We start from the raw sequence: 20,430 nt of genomic DNA on the forward strand, positions 1-20,430 counted from the left end.
GTCATAATACCTGGGGGTGAGAAAAACAATGATGGAAAGAAATGATCCCCCTACCCTCAGACAACATGCCTCACCTAGTTTGGCAGCGAAGAGGGGCATGAGGGAGGGTAGAAGGGAGAACTGGTACGACAGGATGGAGAGGAAGTGCTGGAGCACCTGGGCGCTGGGGGTGAGCTCACAATGCCTCTACACACACACACACAAACACACGTGTGTGAGTGTGTACGTGTATACACATGGTGCATGAACGTGTGTGTGTGCTGGGGGCGGGGCTCACTGTGACGGTGGGGATGCAAACAGTGTCACAGCAGTGTAGCAGACACAGACACAGGGACTCCAGCGGGTCCTGACCCTGAACCTGCTTGGATGGAGCTGTGAACACATTCTCCTTCAGGCCAGGCTCAGACGAACACTGCTCCACTAACCTGGAACACACAGACACACAAACAAACATTAAACACACTGAAAATAGGGGGGAGGGTAAATGTTATTCTGTGACTGCAACAATTGCATTCTGCCTCACTGACCTGCAGGCAGCATGGAAACAGACCAGGGCCTGGAGTAGAAACCCTCCCTCTCTCGAGGCCTGGCTGCTGGGCTCAGCTCCTCTGAGGCTCACCTGGAAGAAAGAGTAACAGGGACACAGTCAAGAAACCTTTCCAATGATTCCTGAAGTGAAGTTGTCCCCTTGCTGACACACAAAGGTGGACAGAGACTGACTCACTCGGCACCGCGAGGAGGCAGGTATGGGCAGCTCAGTGCACCGAGCAATAATGTCTTCCACCAGCTTCTCCAGCTCTTTGTACTGTACTGGGCTGGACTGGTGGTTCACCCTACAGACACACAGTAGAGAGAGGGAAATCAACATGTCTCTTTAGCTCGTGTGTGGTGCTCACAGCCTGCATGCGTCTGTCTGTCTGTCTGTCTGTCTGTCTGTCTGTCTGTCTGTCTGTCTGTCTGTCTGTCTGTCTGTCTGTCTGTCTGTACGTACCTGAGGAGGGCGGTGGCAGCGTGGGCAGCCTGTGTTGCCACCTGCAGACAGGGGGAGCAGACTCCAGAGAGTACTGCCTCTGCCACAGCCACAAACCCTGGAGCGCTGGGGAACAGACGTACCCCCGCAGGCTGCCTGGAGAGAGACACAGATAATAAACAGCTGTGACCTGTCTCTGTCACAACGCTCCACAGTGTTGTTCTGATGTCAGCCACATGGCACCATTAGAGATGTGGTCAGACAGCCCAGAGGAACCTGGAAAATCCTCGAAACAACCCACGGCTGTAGGCCTTCATTGTAAATAACAATTTGTTTTTAACTGACTTGCCAAGTGAAATAAAAAATGTATTCAAAAATACGAGATGCTGTGAATGAGGTCAAATTACCCCTCTCGCTCACGGCTTTCTCTCGTGCTTGTTCAGCACTGAGACCAGTCTTGTCACTTTCACTGAACGTAAAGGACAACTTGCGATACATTCACAAAATGTCAAATAGACCAGCTGTTATGTACGAGGTAGACAGACCCGATGCCTCACCTCTCTACTGTTATGTACGAGGTAGACAGACCCGATGCCTCACCTCTCTACTGTTATGTACGAGGTAGACAGACCCGATGCCTCACCTCTCTACTGTTATGTACGAGGTAGACAGACCCGATGCCTCACCTCTCTACTGTTATGTACGAGGTAGACAGACCCGATGCCTCACCTCTCTACTGTTATGTACGAGGTAGACAGACCCGATGCCTCACCTCTCTACTGTTATGTACGAGGTAGACAGACCCGATGCCTCACCTCTCTACTGTTATGTACGAGGTAGACAGACCCGATGCCTCACCTCTCTACTGTTATGTACGAGGTAGACAGACCCGATGCCTCACCTCTCTACTGTTATGTACGAGGTAGACAGACCCGATGCCTCACCTCTCCAGTATCTCTGTGAGCAGCAGCAGGCCCTGTCTCTGCACCTCCACGTTAGTCAGCCTCAGGGCCTCCTTCAGACTGCGTACCAGAGACTCAATACCTGACACACACACACACACACACACACACACACACACACACACACACACAGACACAGTGACTATTACGTCTTGCTCAGTAATCCTAGGATGCTATACTGTGATTGTGTGTGTGTGTGTGTGTGTGTGTGTGTGTGTGTGTGTGCGCGTGCCCTCTTTTCTCTCACCGTAGACAGAGTGACACTGAGAGAAGAAGAGCGGGTCCTCAGTGAGCAGCAGCAGACAGCTGTAGACGGACCACAGCAACACCTCACTGCCACTGTTCAGACGCTCAAACAGAAACTCTGGGAGAGAGAGAATGCTGAGACACAGGAGAGAAAGACACACTAACAGAGAGGCATCTCAGACGCACAAACAAGTTCTCTCACCAGGTACGTCTGCCTGGATGAAGGAAGCACAGTACTGGCTGGGGGACTGGACCAGGATATCAGCCATACACTGAGCACTGGCCACCTGCAATGTCTCATCCCCACACAGCAACAGCTACAACACACACACGTTAGTCGTCATGACAATGTCTTCAAACACTGCTGTTTTATAGACACTCAATGCAATCAGTCAAAGATAGCAGCAGTAGAGACAGTAGAAGCTCTCACATTTTAACAAAAAATGGTGGTAGATTGGTGAAAACCTTTTTGAGTATGAGTGGCAGTGGGCAGCGCTCCAGGGAGAGCTGGGTGCTGGACTGGGCCTCTTGGTCCTGGTCCAGGCTCTGATCCAGATCAGACCGGATCTGCTCACAGGGGCTGTTCATCAGCACAGACACCACCTCACCCAGCTTCAACAGCTGCTTCAGGAAGCCTGATGCACAAACAGAAAACACACTTCCATATTCACTGATTCATACTAAATGTTAGGTTACGTGCACATATGATACTACCCCTTATTATATGGTAATAAGCACCGTCCCCCTACAATATGATGGTTCTCACCCAGGCAGTTGATGGTGAGCTGAGAGGAGCAGGCGTGGGCCAGGGTCTGCATCAGCAGCATACACACCCTGTCTCTGAGGGGGGAGGGCAGGGACTGGGCCGCTCCCCCCGTCGCCCACACCCTCTGCCACACGTAGAAGACCGAGGCTTTCAGAGCCTCGTCTGGGTAGAGCAGAGTGGAGCACAACCGCTCCAACAGGGGCACTGGAGCGAGAGGGGAGCGAGGAAGAGAATGAAAAAGGGAGGTGGGGGGAGAGGAAATGAGATAGACACACACTAAGGCAGAGACAGACAGAACATAAGGGCGATGGGTGAGAAAACAAACGGTGAACAAAGCAGGAACTAAACCCCAGCTACACTCTTGGCTGAGAGTAGCGGTGAACAGACAGTTGTGTGTATAAAACATGGCAGGCTGATACTACACACCAGACTCAGTCAGACACCCGGTTGAATTGAGTTTGTTTAACTTTGACGCAGCCAGCTTGAGCTGCTCACACAAGCCAGCCAGCCTGAGAGTTAGAGGCCCGTCAGACTCCAGAGGCAGCCAGCCAGGAGAGACTCCCGGCTCCAATGAGGTCCGGTTACACCACAATACAAACGGCAGGAGAGAAAGGAGGGAGAACACATCTGCCTGTGCATTTCAACACTATGCAAAGTAATGTAAAGGAAAATAATGAGGTCAATTCGACATTAGATGATTAAAAACAAGCAGTGGCTACTATTTGTGAGTTGAGTTCTCTGTACTGAATAGTTTCTCCCCCTGTACTGTACTCTCCCTCTGTATTCAGGGCCTCAGTGCCTGTCTATCAGCTGGGAGGCGTGAGCTCGCTGACAGGCAGGCACCGTCAATAGCGGCAGTCCACATGGACTCATGACACAGCACTGCTTAGACAAAATAGTAAAACACTGATGATGTCCACACACACAAAACTATTACAGAGAGGCTGCGGGTTCCGGATTTTCTGGAACCCGAAAGTTCCGTGGCTAAATATAAAGACATTAATGTTGGAAGTTTACATACACCTTAGCCAAACACATTTAACTCAGTTTTTCACAATTCTTGACATTTAATCCCAGTAAAAATTCCCTGTCTTAGGTCAGTTAGGATCACCACTTTATTTTAAGAATGTGAAATGTCAGAATAATAGTAGAGAGAATTATTTATTTCAGCTTTTATTTATTTCATCACATTCCCAGTGGGTCAGAAATTTACATACACTCAGTATTTGGTAGCATTGCCTTTAAATTGTTTAACTTGGATCAAACATTTCAGGTAGCCTTCCACAAGCTTCCCACAATAAGTTGGGTGAATTTTGGCCCACTCCTCCTGACAGAGCTGGTGTAACTGAGTCAGGTTTGTAGACCTCCTTGCTCGCACACGCTTTTTCAGTTCCGCCCACAACTTTTCTATGGGATTGAGGTCAGGGCCTTGTGATGGCCACTCCAATACCTTGACAGTGATGTCCTTAAGCCATTTTGCCACAACTTTGGAAGTATGCTTGGGGTCATTGTCCATTTGGAAGACCCATTTGCGACCAAGCTTTAACTTCCTGACTGATGTCTTGAGATGTTGCTTCAATATATCCACATAATTTTCTTTCCTCATGATGCCATCTATTTTGTGAAGTGTACCAGTCCCTCCTGCAGCAAAGCACCCCCACAACATGATGCTGCCACCCCCGTGCTTCACGGTTGGGATGGTGTTCTTCGGCTTGCAAGCCTCCCCCTTTTCCCCCAAACATAACGATGGTCATTATGGCCAAACAGTTCTATTTTTGTTTCATCAGACCAGAGGACATTTCTCCAAAAAGTACGATCTTTGTCCCCATGTGCAGTTGCAAACCGTAGCCTGGCTTTTTTAATGCTGTTTTTGGAGCAGTGGCTTCTTCCTTGCTGAACGGCCTTTCAGGTTATATCTATATAGGACTCGTTTTACTGTGGATATAGATACTTTTGTGCCCTTTCCTCCAGCTTCTTCACAAGGTCCTTTGCTGTTGTTCTGGGACTGATTTGCACTTCGCGCACCAAAGTACGTTCATTTCTAGGAGACAGAACGCGTCTCCTTCCTGAGCGGTACGACGGTTGCGTGGTCCTACGGTGTTTATACTTGCGTACTATTGTTTGTACAGATGAACGTGGTACCTTCAGGCGTTTGGAAATTGCTCCCAAGGATGAACCAGACTTGTGGAGGTCTACAATTTTTTTTCTGAGGGCTTGGCTGATTTCTTTTGATTTTCCCATGATGACTCCAACCTAAGTCTATGTAAACTTCTGACTTCAACTGTATGTAGCTGCTGCCCACTCTGCTACCTACGTAGCTGTTGCTCAGTGCTCCGCTCCCTGCCGCTCCCCCCTCCTTGATTGGCTGCTGCTCAGTGTTCCACTGCTGCTTCCCCCGCCCCCTTGATCTCCAATGAACGTTGTACACAAAAGACATGGTCGACATGTTACAACTATTGCATTCCATACCCCAGTAGGTTATTAAGCATAAGAGCAAATTCATTTAATTTTCTCAGGGTGGGAATTAGGCTACATACAGCTATTTACATGTTGCACAAAAAATACATGATCAACATGTTTGTACAAACTTGGTGTCTGTTGTCACAGTATTGCAAACATAAGCATCCGGGGAACTGGGCGATGCAAAATGAACTCGCCCATTTTCAGACTCTGGTTACCGGTCGGTCGGCAGCCTAGATCGTTCAGGTGCCCAGACGTGGAACAGCTGTAGGTAGCTTACTCATGCCGTGATCACTGAGAGACTAAATAGCAGTTATAGGGCCTTGTGTGTGGTTAAAATGCAGATAGTTTTTTTGCCCCAATGCAAAACTCAAGTGGGGAGTTATACATGCAGCTATATAGGCAGCATATCAAATACAAGCAAGACACAGACATGCAGTCGTCCAATTAATGTTCCATTTTCATCATTATTGCAAACATTGGCTACAGCAGGAGGCAGACAGCCGGAGGCAGACAGCCGGAGGCAGAAAGGCAGTCAAAGTAGTAGTGTTGTTTTTCAGCAACTCTGGCTGGTGGCTTCGATATGGCAGCAACTATAAAGATTAGCCTACATCGTCACACAAAACGCAGACTGCTCCAAAGCGATGTGTGGGGACTGCGTCCTGCTAGTGCAGCTGCGTGGTTTTTATTTCAGCTATTCAAAAACATGAGGCAGCGAGATCGGCTACATCTTGTTTCATAGGGTGAGTACAGAGAGAAACGTGAAGGGAGGTGGAGCGTGAGCAGCAGCTATGTAGAAAACGTGTGTGTAAAATAACGTGCAGATCCTGAGCTTTGATAAAGAGGTTTCCAGAGGGCCGGTGCAGGGGGTGAAAACTCAGTATTCGTAGCCACGGCCAAACTATAAAACCAGTACACGCAAATTCACAATAACACACTCAGCGCACCACCAAACAGGCTAAAACCTCTCAATAATATGCCAGCACCACCTGACCTAAGTTAAGATACAAATGACTAATGGACCAAGTACCTGGTCATTACACAGGTAATGGTGGGAAAATCAATATGGCAGAGAACGCATTGAGGGTGAACGAAGGTAAACACTCAACTGGTAGCACAAAGGAGATGAGTATTTTAATGTGAGCTTAGTGAGAGATGGTGGTGGTGTGGTACACTGTCTCACCATGGCTGGAGGCCAGGCTCTGTGGCAGGGAAGGAACAGCATCTACCAGCTTCCCCAAGAAGGTGAAGGTGGGCAGGAAACCCCTCACACTGGACTGGTCACACAGCTGGACATGGGACAGAGGAGGCTCTACACTCATTTTCACACACTTTTGTGTCTAAATTCATACCAACCAAATCAATCTATTCCTAGAGTACAATATGACTTCATTCCTGTCAGTCTGTCAATGACAGCTAGTCCACAACCCTTCCATTCCCACCAGTAACACAGGTGCACCAACTTCTTTATTCATCGTGTGAATCTAATCAAGTTTCTTCCTAGTAGTGTGAGAGGACTTGTCCACACCTCAGCCCGCTGTTATCATACCCAGTCAACCCTACAGACAGCCCTACCACCTGCTGCTTACACTAGACTTTCCACTGTATCCCAAGGTGACACAACAACACAGACTACAGAGCCAACATTTCAACTGTTTACCAAACAAGCTGGCTTTACCCAACTGATGTTGGATTGTGTGTGTGTGTGTGTGTGTGTGTGTGTGGTCTAGTAGTAGACCTAGTCATCTGCTGGGGTAAAGGAGTGTTGGACTGAGAGAAACATGTTAATATTAACAGACAAAGCCAATAAAGTGATGACCAAAACAGTGGAAAATACAAGTCTATCGACAAGCTTAGTGTCAAACAATGGGTAGGCATGAGATTCTATCTGGCATTTATTCCTGGCTCTTTGTTTCTGAGTGAATTTGGAACAGAGAGGCGGTGATAGACCTGTATGTGTGATATTACTCACTTGTGTGTGTATCTCATCCAAGATGTAGAGCACATACTGTTCACTCTGTAACTCCAAGAGCAGCTGAACCAGCACTGAACCAAGACACAGAGACTTATAACATTATTCATGGAGCTCAATTGACACGGTTTTGAAAACTTGCAAATTGTGCATTTCACACTTTACCCTGGCACAGTGCACACAGTGATTTTGTTAGTGCTTCAATACAGTGGTCCTGTGGGGTTCCATAACCAGCAACACTAACAATTCTGCTGAGGCACTCAACAACCCATATCTCTCTTCAACCCAGACTATGAGAGCCAATGAACCTGGTCATGCTATAGAATGTGGTGACATGAGGTACAAGTTGAGACAATAGTACAAAGATATTGTGATTTAGTCAGTAAAGAGTGAGCATTCTCAAGCAGCCGTGTGTATAATCAGGCCATTTAAGCTTTCCTGTTACCCTGTATGGCCTGCTCCAGAGTGGCTGGGTCCTCTACTGTGTGAAGCATTCCTGTACGGAAAACAGAGTCAAATAATGTTAGAGATAAAGCAAGGCTTTGTTTGATTGTCTGTGTGTATCTTTCTTACCCAGTAAAGATGCTGTGAAATGCAGACAGACCCTGTGGTCCTGTAGTAGCAGCTCCTTCAGAGCCCCAGGACAGCTCTTCAGGACCCCACTGATTCCTGACAGCGCCACAGACTTTCTCACAGACTATTGAAGGGCAAGAGATGTCATTATAATAATAATACATTTTATTTGCGCCTTTCAAGATACCCTGGACACTCAGAGTAAAACAAATGATGGAACCACAGGGGTAGCCAAGTGCATATAAGGGTTGATGGTAGCTCATGTCATGTTGTAGCAGAAATACCAATTTGTGGGCAATAAAACATGTTCAATATTTAGATATCATACCGCAACGTTGTTGCTTTCCATCATCTCAATGACACAAGCTACGCAGATCATCAAGCCGCCCTGGTCCGGGTGACCCATGCGAACACTAACAGACCATTTCGGATCGTGCCTGAAGTGAATCTTTTCATAAATCACGTCTACGCTCGTCATTTTACCCTGAAAATCAATTCAGACCAGAATGTTTTGATTTATTGTGTAACTCATTTTTCAATGTAGCTAAAGTAAATGTATTGTAACCTACCTTCTTGCCTTTCCTACCGCGGTTGCTAGCCAACTTTAGCTAACTTTAGCTTAGCTAGCTAGCTGACTGTCACCAGAGATAATTTGCTCGTTTTATTCAACCTACCAGATAATGGGTTAAAATGAATAGGTTAACGTTGTCTTAAATAACTAACTGCCAAAAAAGTATGTTATTACAAACAATGCAATCAAGTCTAGCCAAGTAGCTAGAGAAGTCAGAGATTGAACCTTCTCTAAAGAAAGTCATGTAGCTAACTAGCTACTGATGTTCGCGGCAAAACTGTCAATAGTGAATCATGTGACTGCAAGGCTCATTTCGGTCTCAACCAATGAAATCACGTCATTGATATTTGGACTGCCACAGAAATAGGTATCTTTATTTCAAGCCGAATTTGAACCTGCGATGATCAAAAACAAGTGCACTGCCTGTGGCAGTCTTGAGGCCAGGAATAAAATACGTTTTTGTCCAACACAAGCCCACTGCACCGCTGGTGGCCTGTCATAATGGCAGGCTCGGCCGCACGTAACGCCCTGGACCAGAGCGAGTTAGTGATCTGACTCCTGTCAAGGTGTTGGAAGGGGGGGGTTGGACCTAAAACAAAATCATAATATCTCATTTGCTTTGATCTGAGTGCTCTGATCTGCACAGGCCAAGGTCTCAGAAGCTGGGGTCTGCATTTCTTCAGATGTTCATATCATCATTCATCTTCATACATAGGGGCCGTGGTCTGTTGCTCTGAATCATGTCACAGTGTGTCTCTCAGTCTGTGTGATGCTCAGCTTCCTGTCGAAATGACAGACAAGACTGACGTTGCTTAGAGACACCATAGGTCTGTGACCACCAGCCAAAAAAGACTGACTGACTAATGTGGAGGCAAAAATAAGAGACTTCAGAATGTAATACATGGATAGTTCTGTAGAACAGGTGTACAAAGCATTTTATCATTGCATTAGCTACTTATTTCACATTTTGTAATAGGCTTACATTTGACAATTAGGTTATTGATGCAAAGTGACTGAGGAATATTAACATTAGCCTATTGATATGGAGCCACTACTTTATCTACTTCATTCCATCTAGCTGTATAATAATGTGAATTCTGAATTGGTCCATGAATGTAAGCCTCAGCATATGTGAAGGAGAGAGAGAAAGAGAGAGAGATGGGAGGGGCGTGAGGTACCAAATTGTATGATGAGCGTCCGGAGCAGGTTCGCTTGACCGTGAGAAGTGAAAATTCATGTAAGTGGATTAACCGCACTGAGAGGGATGAGTGAATTCCGATTTCTATCGTAACTTTAGAATTAATTTATTGACTTTTAATTGACGCTTTCGTGGTGATTGTGGTGTAATATGTGACAAGGGGAAGCAGGAGCTTACATCTACGGAAGGTATTGTCTTGTACACTTTTAATCTAACATATTTACCTGCCTAATAATTCATACTACAACACACAACCAGGGTATAAAATAGGGTATAAAATGTTTTTTATTTTTAAACTCATTTGTAATTTCCCACTGTTTGTAAATTCGTTTGCATGCGATGTGCATGCTGAATATGATGTTGTGCATTCTATTCTAATTGGATCATTTTCTAAACTTTCATTAACTCAAACAACTGTGTATTTATTACATTGGCATAACTGTTGCATTTGCGCTTTGGCTGCTGTCAGATGCTTGTGTAATGTTTCAGGAATGTTTTATTCATTATCTGTATGTATACAAAATCTTCCAACGTTCCCTTATTTGGTTCACGCAATTATTGCGTTTCTTTCAAGTAACAGCATCACTTCCTGGTGCCAGGTATGAGTCATAGAATATTTCTGTATAGACTTACTGTGAAACGTTGCTTTGTCTGTTATCAAGCAAATGCTTAGGCCTACAAAAAAGCCACAACAGAATGGAATACATTTATAATAGTGACAATCTGCATAGCAATATGTTAATGCTACTTCATAGAAGCTTCAATATCAACTCAAATTACTTAATGTCAATTCTTGTTTACATGAAGTCTTTTTGTCCTGTGATTGGTATCTGTTGGCACCTCCATACAGCATAGACACTAATCCCGTCACTCAACCAGTTTCACAGATACAGATCAGCACTTTCCATAAGAGATGAAATGCACAATGAACAAACAATAGAACTGAATCTACCAATAACAGTGAGGAGGTCTCACCCTTATCTTTTCCCTATGCATGAGAAGGCGGTGCAGGTGGTAAGAGGAGTGAAGGATTGTTATGTCATAAGTGGGCATATAAAAGGTACAGAATGCCAGCTGGGGACACCAGGTGCCTTAAGGCCACAGGAAAGTGCCACAGTACCAGTACAAGCTAAGGGAGAATTCACTTTCTCTAGGAGACACAACGGAGTTAGTCAGAACATGACCAGACAGACATGAAGATTGAATGTGGCTTTCGTTTCCATTAGAATGAGGGATGAGGGGAAATGGATAAGGGAAAATGACCTTTGACAGGAGATGGAGTCAGGGCATCTCTTGCCAGGGAGGCATTTTGTGTCTGAATAACACTACGATGTGGATGGAAGCAGGTGGAAAGCTGAGGAGTTGAAAAAAGGCAGAAGAGAGCGAGGGAGAGAGAAAGAGGATGGAAGAGAGTGTAGTGACTGAGGAGAGAAAATAAAAGTGAAAGAAGCATTTTGGTCAAAGCAACAAAAAAGTGTCAGGGGGCTTTTGGAAGGAAAGTGGGCAGCTGGATTATGAAGACAGTGAACGGTGCAGGATACAATGCTGCTGGTTTTTCCTGTCTGAAAAGAGGTGAAGAAGAATAGACAATTATCCATCACTAATGTAAGACACGATAAAGGCAAATGTGAGGGCAGATAAATGGTTCTATATGTATGACATGTTTGTTCTCAGGAGCACCCAGTGTAATAGCTTTCACCGTGCACTCTGTAGACTTCTATTCCTCAGTTAATTAGATTGATGGTGAGATTGCTTTGTGCAGAGACTCCATTGAGTAGGAAGAAAAGCCATAAGGCATTAGACTAGAAAGTGGGAATAAAGGGGAGAAGAGTGAGATATTCTAACTTTTGTGAGGCATTTTCCATCTGCTCTGCTCAGGCATTGTAACTTTTATCCACTTATCCACCCACACGCAGTGCTGCTCAACTCAACCCAGGCACCCCTAAGTAGTGATACATTTCTGCAACTGTTTTAACAGCTGGTAAGATGACAGTAAGACTGACTTTGTTCTGTTTTTTGTTTTTTTTTAATCTATTTTTCCCTCCCTCATCTTATTCCTACTGTATCACTCCATTCTAGTCCTCTAAAGACCTCTTCCTGTTTCACACCCCCTTCATCCTCCCTTCTTCCCCCTCTCCCTCCCCCGTGTACCATTCCTCTCTTCCTTCTGTCTTTCTGTGACCTCTCCATCATCCATCCACCATCTTCTCTTTTGCTCCAATCTCGTTCCCTGTAACTCCTGTATCCTGCTGTGCACACTCTCTACCAATTGTGTGTGTGCCATCTATTGTATGTCTGTGTCGGTGAGAAACCCGCCACAGCGGCGGCGCTCTCTGGGTCCCGTTTCACCGAAACGCATCTACAGAAACCTGTCGGTCAGGCTGAGGGGCGGAGAGTCCTCTTTTTCCGGGGAGACAGACATGCCGAAACATCCATGCAAGGCCACTCACACAGTAAGATATCCTGAGAGAAAGTGAATTTTGCATCCATTTGGGGGTGTTTTAACTTTGAGAATTGTCTTATATTGTTGTTCCATACTATCATCTAAAGTAACATTTTCTTCCTGCATTTTTCTGCCATGCCCATGACGATGTACCCTCTCACCCTGTATCCCTCCATGTGCCTATTTATCACTCAATCCCCCCTCTCCTACCCCTGTGTTAGTATAAGAACCTGTGGGAGGCAGTGGAGAATGAGGACACCCTGGCGGTGCAGAGCCTGCTATTCAGGGACAGAGTGTGTGGCGGAGGAGGAGGACGTGATAAAGAGAAGAAAGAGAAGGACTGGGAAAGAGAGAGGGAGAAAGGTGTAAACAGAGTGAGTGAGCAGGGCCTGGTACCTCTGGACGTGGCTGCTCTGACCCAGAACTCCCCTCTGCTGCACGTGTTGACAAAGGCAGGAGCCAGACACAACCCCGTCTGTGAGTCTTACACAGGGACGTAGATGGAATCAGTGGAATCAAGAGATGGTCAAGTAACAGTTGTACACATTTCACACAAACAATGGATCCTCCAGTACATTAAGACATTATTAGTTTTGGGGTAGTGACTACTAGTGAGTGATGTTTAAATGTAATGTTTACAGATATAATTCCTGTCACCCTTTCCCTCTATCTTGTTCCCACACTGTGTAAATAATGCAAAACCTTTTTATTATCTCTCCCTCCCACACTCTATCCCCTCCCTCCCTCCCTCCCTCCCTCTCAGTGTGTCTTCCAGCGGAGTGGTTGTGCAAGCTGGATGCCCTGGTGATGTTGGCCGGCAGGCAGGTGGAGGACAGGAGGGAGGAGCTACTGGGTCGAGCAGGGGCGGGGCCACATGTGCAGGCCGACATACAGAGGCAGCTCCACCTCTGGACTCTGCGGCAGCAGCTGTACTGCAGGATGAGGGAGAGCTTCCACCACACAGGTCAGAGGCTAGGGGTCAGGGGTGATGAAGGACATGTATGATGCGCTCAAGCCAGTCTCATTGATTTGTTTATGTTATGTACTTTTTGCTCCAAGTCTGTGTTTACTGTCGGCGGGTCTCTCCATCTCTCTGTGTCCTGTAGACCTCCCTGGCCCTCCCAGTAGTGTGTCACTGTTTGTGACCAGTGCCTCTTCCCTGTTTGTGTCCATTCGAGAGCCAACCGGTATCGCCACTGGATTGATCACACGCTACAGAGGTGGGGTTCTACTACTCCATCTCTAACATTGGCTCTAATCACTATTTCAATTACCACTCAGTCCTCAATATCATAGATACATCCGTGTCTGTCTTCCTGTCACCTCCTACAGTGGAATGGAGCACCTCTGCCAACTTCGAGAGCATACTTGGCTCAGCCCAGGTGATCGACACTAAGACCCCCGTCCACAGTATCACTGGACTCACGACAGTAAGACACACACGACCCCGGTCACATCTCCTGAACCAGAACACCCTGAGGCTAGGAGGCACTAAACCTCATCTCTCTCAGTTACCTGCATAAATGAACAACTACAATGTAAAGTTATTTGCCCTGGTCTGCCTGTTTGTAAGGTTAAGTCATGATGATAATGTATTGGTCTCTTAGGGAATGCACTACTTTGTGAGAGTGACCGCCTACAATGTGAAGGGATGGGGCCCGGCTCAGAGCTCCAGCCCAGTCAGTGCTGCCCCCTCCAGTGAGTAAATGGAACTGCAGACAGCCAGACAAAAGAGCTTTCTGATATTCTATATTATCATCAATGCTCTGCGTAGAAGTTGCCCCTAATCACAGATCAAGAATCAGCTCCCCAAATACCAACCTCAGCCATTTGAAGAAAACACCTTGGATCATATGACTCCACAATGAATATCAGTGAACACTGGTGGCCTGTGTCTCCCTCTGCAGGCTGGAGGGAGTGTATGGGTGTGAAAACTCCAAGCAGGAACAAGGAGGCTCTAGCCAGGAGACTGTTGGAGCAGACCAGAGAGCCACACTACAAGGGATACTGTATAGGTAGTGTACTTCTTGAACCATAACATAGATACAGCATCTCAGTTCTGCCTCTCATACAAGGGGAAAGAATATACTAATCAAATGATTTGTGTAAGATAAACATCCTTGTACATTCAATACCTGTATAATACATGAGAAAGTAAACAGTATCAGTCACTCAAAATAATACTCTGGCTCTTTCACATGGTCCTCCATGTCTGAATGTCTCATTCCTTTGTTTTGTGGCCCATAGAGAGCTCGAAGCCCCATAGCCCCAGTAAGCGCCTGTCTATGTCTCGAAGCCTGAAGCTGCTCTTCCAGTCAGCCACCAAGTTTGTCCGTCTCCTACAGAGGTGAGATGGCAATGCTCCTCACCCAACAACTCTGTATCTCTGCCACTAACATTTCCCATGGTTACATTTAGAGAAAGATCCCACTCTGTTTCTGTTCCCTCAGTACATCCCCTACTCTTCAAACAAGTGTTTCAGTCCCTTTCTGCCCTCCCTTTATTGCACCTACCTCTCTATTTAGTTTTTTTCTGTCTTCCCTCGTTAGGATGAAACTAATCTTATTCTCTCCTCTGTTCTTCCTCTTTGCCTCATTGTTAGGGGTGTATACCTGGCAACTGTGTTCTACAGAAAGGAAAACATCCTGGTCACAGCAGATGACCAGCTCCCATTGGTGGAGATCCAGTGCTGCTCCACCTCCATCACTCAGGACTTCCTTTGGTTTGCCAAGGTTAGCTATCAATCTAATTGAATACATTGGTAGGTATACCTGTATGAAATATATGTTCCAAAGTTACATTGTCTATTTTCTATCTTTCTATCCCTCTCTCTTTTTCTTACAGTTGTCCTGTGCGTGGCAGCAGGTGCCCTGGCTCCAGCAGGCCCTCTCCTCCGCTCTCTCCTCCTCTTCATCACTACTTCAGAACAGGCACAATATTTTGCAGGCTGTAGCACAACTACAGGTGAAAAAATGATAATGTACACTGATAGGTCACTGTACATGGTCTTCTCATCAATCAAGCACCTAGCAAAGATGAAGAGACAACATTTTCTGTGAGCTTTCTCTTTCACTGCCTGTTTCTCGTTGACTTTCCTTTTCACTATTTTTATTCTAATATTTCATTACTTTTCTCCCTCTCTCCTTCCCTGCCTCTCTCTGCAGTCCTCTCTGGGGACAGTAGACTTGGGGCAGGTGTACTATGAGCCTCTGAAGGACAGGCAGGGTAACGTCCTACTGGTGACAGTGAAGGATTGTGCGGCCCACACAAAACCCCCGGACCTCCCTCTCCACTGGGTCCCCCTGGCCTGGCTGGAGAAGAACCGGAGCAGGACCCCTCTACTCCCAGAGCCTACTGCCATGGACACCCTCACAGAGCAGCTCAAGGTGACCCTTCCTGGCTGGGCCACTGTGTGCTTGTGTTTATATACAGTAGTAAGGCTTCTTATTGTGCTAATACAACAATGCCTTTCTCTGTGGCCCTCACCAGGAGAAGCTGTCCTTCCACAGACGCAGTGTCCAGTGGGCCCAGCCTGGCCTGTACGTGGGCATCTTGAAGCTGTGCAGCACAGTGGAGCAGATCAGGGTTCTAGTGCCCCAGAGGCTGCCCAACCTGTTATGCCACGCCAGAATGCGCCACAATCCCCATGTGTCCCGGTAACACAGCTAACATACTACCACTGAGCTTACCACTGAGTTCAGTATGCACTACCACGTACAGACTGACTTTTAAACTGTTCTGACCTGGTATAGCTGATGATGAAATGGAATACTGTATAATACTTGAAGTGAAGTGTGTCCTCAATGTTTTTCTAGTGTTTTTAAGGATTACTGACTGGTCAGATGAGATCTTTGCTAATGATAGTTCCTTGTGATGTGTCTTGGGCCGCATTTTTGTTTTAGTGATGAATGGGCGTGGTTACAAAGCCACAACATGTTAACAGCCAATGAGGACACAGAGGGTGAGGATGAGACCTCGATGGACAGCTCTGGGCTGGGGGAGTTTGTGAGGTCACTCAGGGCCGCTGTCACTCTCTTGTTGACAAAGCTCAACATCCCCCTCTACAGGGTAACCATGGTTTCACTCACTCTCCAACTCACATGCTTTTAGAGCTCATTTAAATGTTATACTGTATCATGTGATACACCTCTTTTACCTCCTCTTGTCTTCTCTCCGTATTCTTTTCTTTTTTCTTTTTCTCTCTCTCGATGTTCTTCACCTCTTGTCCTCATCCTCTGATCATCACTTGTTTCCCCCTGCTCTCCTCTCCTACAGGCATATCAGTATGGTGTGTACACTCGGGAGCTGCTGCAGTTTGGGGATAAGATGTCCATGCTGCTCCTGCTGCCCCCCAGTGAGGACTTCAGTTCTAGCTACTGGCCCCTAGTGGGCACCAAGGAGCCAGGCCTCACAATGCCACTGCAGATCTTTGAGCTGGGTATGTATTGGTGCTAGGGTTGGGTTTAAGTTTTAAGTATTTATTGTCACGTGCACAAGTACAGTGAAATGCCTTTCTTGTTTGTTCTTTCCCAACAATGCAGTAATCAATATCAGTAGTACTATAAAAAAAAAGTAATAAAAAGTAAAGTAGAACAAAGACACAGAAATAGAAATAAGAAGAATACGAGAAAGTAAGTAAGCTATATACAGGGTCAGTGCCAATACCATATTTACAATGTGCAGGGATACTGGAGTGGGAGGGTTAGATATGTATAGGTGTAAAGTGACTAGGCATCGGGATATATGATAAACAGAGTAGCAGCAGTGTATTTGATGAATGTATGTGAGTGTGTGTGCATGTGTGTGGTGTTAGTATGAATGTATGTGCGTGTTATGTGTGTGTGAGCAAATGAAGTGTGTGCGTGTGTGCTTGCCGTGCGGAAGTAGAGAGAACAGTCTATGGGGTGGCTGGAGTCTTTAACAATTTTCTGAGCCTTCCTTTCACACCGCCTGATATAGAGGTCCTGGTTGGCAGGGAGCTCAGCTCCAGTGATGTTCTGGGCTGTCCACACCACCCTTTGTAGTGCCATGTGATCGAGGTCAGTGCAGTTGCCGTACCAAGCGGTGATGCAGCCAGTCAAGATGCTCTCAATGGTGCAGTTGTAGAACGTTTTGATGATTTCAACCTCCTGAGGGGCAAGAGGCTCTGTCGTGCCTTCTTCACGACTGTTTGTGTGTGTGTGGACCATTTTAAGTCCTTAGTGATTTGGACACGGAGGAACTTAAAGATCTCGACCCGCTACACTGCAGCCCTGTCTCGATGTGGATGAGGGCGTTCTCGCCCCCCGTTTCCTGTAGTCCACGATTAGCTCCTCGGTCTTATTGACGTTGAGGGAAAGGTTCATGGACAACATAGAGAATATAAGACGTGTCATGTCATTTATGTTTTTGCTCAGAGTAAACGGTCAGTGGTGGTGAGCTTAGATTTCTCTCTTTATTTTCTGTCTAATCCTCACGTCTCACAGTGCACTTCTGGACGTACGAGCAAGACTTCCTGTCTCAGTACTGTCAGGTCTGGGTTCGGTTGGAGCTGGACACCCATCTGTCCCAGCAGGCTTTGCGAGAAGCTCTGGACACGAAGGAGGTGCAGGAGGCCAGAGACCGCCTTGGTCACATCACTCAGCTCTCACAGGTAGACTACCCATAGAGAGTAATGAAATAGATATCAAAGGAGGACAGTATGTGTGTATGAGAGGGAATGAGCCCCCTTGCCTCTCTGTCCCTTTGCCCTGTTTAGAGTCTTGAGGTGGTGTGGCGCGAGGCCCGGTGGATCATGGATGTCCTGCAGTGTGTCCGCTCTAAACAGTGGGTGGGGGCGGTGCCTCTGGGCCTGGTCATGGGAGGAGACCCACCTGCCTGCCCAGACGATGAGGAGGATGACAGGCCTACCACCAGAGTCTGGCCCCAGCGCATACTCTCTCAAAAGAAAATATCAGGTGACTTGTTAATATAGTAGATGTAGTTAATTCATTATTCACTGTCTTTGATTGGAGCATTAGAGAGCAGGCAGGGGTGAGAAGAAAATCGTTTTATATTGTGATGCACTTAATTCCTTAGTTTGATATTCAGTCACTTCCTTTGTCTGTTTGATGTAACTAACTGTCCTTCCTGTCGGCCCTCTCCTCCCACTGCCTCTAGAGAGCATTGCCTGTACTGTTACAGACATTGGTGTCAGCAGTGAGATCTCTGATCCAATATGTATCCCGGGGGTCCATGAAATGGCTGTGGGTTTCATTGAGGGGGCTAGCAAAGGGGGGTACCCTGTGGACCTCAGTGCCCAACAGCCTGTTGTGGCGTTCAACAGCCTGGACCAGTCAGGAGTTGGATTCGACAGTGTGGCCCAATCAGAAGTGGTATATCATAACATTATGGCCCAATCAGAAGTGGCAGATCATGACATTGTGAACCTGCCAGCTGCCTACAGTGGAGAACTGGAGTATCCTCACAGTTTTGTCAGTGATGTGATCCCGCCTCTACCAGAGCTGGACATCATCTTCCCCACACTGAGTTTGATAGATGAAGAGAGGGAAGAGGACCCTGTACCTGGGAGGATGGATATGTTTGACAGTTTAAGTCTTGGAGTTGATGAAAGCGAGGCTTTCTTTGGACTAAACTCTGACTTGATGAGTGGACCTAAGGGTTGCTCTCTCTCTGATGTGCATCATGATATGAACTCACTGACAGCAGGTCTTAGTTTAGGAGACAGAACCTGTGCAGATACACTGTTCTCAGGTCATTTAGATGGGCTGGCCACATCTGCCCCTCTTCCCATTGTGAGGACCACACCTACCCAGAGCTGGGATTTACCTACAGAGGACACTATGATACATGCTGGCAACAGGGGGGACAGCATGCCAGCCAGGAGCCAGGTCGAGTGGGTGAACTCCTCTAACCAGGCATCCTGATGTATCCAGATATTATTATGACTGAACGTTACACCAAAATACATTGTACTTTCTCATCGTGCCTCTCGAAGAATTTGACAACCAATTCTTAACAAATTCTTAATATGCTTTCAGTGCCTTTAAGCGAGTGTGGCAAACGGTGGGATATTCATGGTTGTTTTCTCATCACATTATCTTACTCTCTGTAGTTGTTCCAGTGGTGATATAAAGGGCCTGTCTCCAAGAGACCTGCTAGACATGTTCTGTGCTTCTGTACGCGAGATGTCTCCCTGTCCTTGTATTAAACTGAATTGATGTATGATTGTCTACATCCACAACTGCTATTCTCTTTTGTTCAAAGTAAAATACTCTTTACCGTATTGTACTCTATTAACCTGTTGCACTTTTGTCCTTTTAACACACAACTAGCTAGTCTACAGTAAAATCAGTCGAATGGTTTATCTTTATGAAATGACCAAATAAAAATATTTTCAGCTGTATTTGTGTTGTTCCACATTTTATTTATAAGACAAAAGTTAGTTGTCTTTTTTTACATTATCCTTTTCAGAAACGTGTTTGTATTTGAGAAGGTTACACAGGACAACTGGGTATTAAGGTGAGGATATTGTCACGACTTCCGCCGAAATCGGTCCCTCTCCTTGTTCGGGCGGCGTTCGGCGGTCGACGTCACCGGCCTTCTCGCCATCACCGATCCACCTTTCATTTTCCATTGGTTTTGTCTTGTCTTCCCTCACACCTGGTTCCAATTCCATCAATTACATGTTGTGTATTTAACCCTCTGTTCCCCCCCCATGTCCTTGTCCGGAATTGTTTATTGTAAGAGTTTGTGCACATTATGTCTGGCGTGCGAAGGGTTTCATCCCATTGTATTTATTTATTGTTTTTGTTCACGGTGATTTTTATTGTTAAACTGCACCGTTGTAACACAGTCTTTGCTCTCCTGTGCCTGACTTCTCTGCCGCCAGTACGCACGCATTTACAGATATTGTCACGTCCTGACCAGTAAAAGAGGTTGTTTGTTATTGTAGTTTGGTCAGGGCGTGGCAGGGGGTGTTTGTTTAGAGTGTTTCGGGGTTTGTTGGGCTATGTTCTTGTTAGTCTATTTCTATGTTAGTTCTAGTATGTCTATTTCTATGTGGTGTTTATTGGGTTGACCTTCAATTGGAAGCAGCTGCTCCTCGTTGCTTCTAATTGAAGGTTCTACTTAAGAGCGTTTTTTTTTTTCTATGGGATTTGTGGGCGTGCACCTGACGGGACTGTTTAGTGTCGTTTGTAGTTTTTGTATACGTGGTTCTTTTGCTTTCCTTCTTTAATAAAATAAGAAGATGAGTTTACACGTTCCTGCTGCGTTTTGGTCCAATCCC

The 20,430-nt window shown here is 46.2% G+C and overlaps 2 protein-coding genes across 4 annotated transcripts in view; one reads left to right on the plus strand and one right to left on the minus strand.

Annotated features, from left to right (window-relative positions):
- Positions 1-8,794, minus strand: part of mei1 (meiotic double-stranded break formation protein 1) — a 31,540-nt gene extending 22,746 nt beyond the window's left edge. Inside the window, exons 1-16 of the mRNA XM_014203758.2 lie at positions 8,519-8,794; positions 8,278-8,433; positions 7,950-8,073; positions 7,822-7,872; positions 7,377-7,450; positions 6,588-6,693; positions 2,945-3,148; positions 2,644-2,813; positions 2,381-2,495; positions 2,180-2,296; positions 1,915-2,014; positions 992-1,126; positions 725-833; positions 528-619; positions 278-425; positions 75-186 (exon numbers count right to left, since the gene is read on the minus strand). Coding sequence (XP_014059233.1) covers positions 75-186; positions 278-425; positions 528-619; positions 725-833; positions 992-1,126; positions 1,915-2,014; positions 2,180-2,296; positions 2,381-2,495; positions 2,644-2,813; positions 2,945-3,148; positions 6,588-6,693; positions 7,377-7,450; positions 7,822-7,872; positions 7,950-8,073; positions 8,278-8,427 — 1,807 coding nt within the window. The 5' untranslated portion in view covers positions 8,428-8,433; positions 8,519-8,794. The remainder of the gene's footprint in view (positions 1-74; positions 187-277; positions 426-527; positions 620-724; positions 834-991; positions 1,127-1,914; positions 2,015-2,179; positions 2,297-2,380; positions 2,496-2,643; positions 2,814-2,944; positions 3,149-6,587; positions 6,694-7,376; positions 7,451-7,821; positions 7,873-7,949; positions 8,074-8,277; positions 8,434-8,518) is intronic.
- An 879-nt stretch (positions 8,795-9,673) lies between these two features.
- On the plus strand, positions 9,674-19,545 carry LOC106607136 (ankyrin repeat and fibronectin type-III domain-containing protein 1). Of its 3 annotated transcripts, none has more exons than XM_014203760.2 (18): positions 9,674-9,757; positions 11,798-12,171; positions 12,383-12,638; positions 12,925-13,125; positions 13,268-13,381; positions 13,494-13,591; positions 13,769-13,859; positions 14,069-14,176; positions 14,409-14,508; positions 14,764-14,893; positions 15,006-15,125; positions 15,326-15,547; positions 15,651-15,817; positions 16,064-16,229; positions 16,437-16,599; positions 17,627-17,793; positions 17,899-18,097; positions 18,300-19,545. In XM_014203760.2, exons 2-18 carry the CDS (start codon positions 12,010-12,012, stop codon positions 19,064-19,066), a joined length of 3,231 nt encoding a protein of 1,076 aa, XP_014059235.2. In that variant the 5' UTR covers positions 9,674-9,757; positions 11,798-12,009; the 3' UTR covers positions 19,067-19,545. The 3 variants fall into 3 exon arrangements, with proteins under 3 accessions (XP_014059235.2, XP_014059234.2, XP_045576382.1); XM_014203759.2 differs by having other exon boundaries at positions 9,717-9,906; XM_045720426.1 differs by lacking the exon at positions 9,674-9,757 and adding an exon at positions 10,530-11,290.
- Positions 19,546-20,430: the final 885 nt, after the last annotated feature.

The sequence above is a fragment of the Salmo salar genome, chromosome ssa06 (assembly GCF_905237065.1).
Source record: "Salmo salar chromosome ssa06, Ssal_v3.1, whole genome shotgun sequence".
NCBI lineage: Eukaryota > Metazoa > Chordata > Actinopteri > Salmoniformes > Salmonidae > Salmo > Salmo salar.

Bases quoted from the DNA above. Each gene is read 5' to 3' on its own strand.
- LOC106607136 (XM_014203760.2), top strand. From the start codon at position 12,010: ATGTCTGTGTCGGTGAGAAACCCGCCACAGCGGCGGCGCTCTCTGGGT. The intron at 14,177-14,408 runs GTAGTGTACTTC...TGTGGCCCATAG, and splicing joins CTACAAGGGATACTGTATAG to AGAGCTCGAAGCCCCATAGC. The intron at 15,126-15,325 runs GTGAAAAAATGA...CTCTCTCTGCAG, and splicing joins AGGCTGTAGCACAACTACAG to TCCTCTCTGGGGACAGTAGA.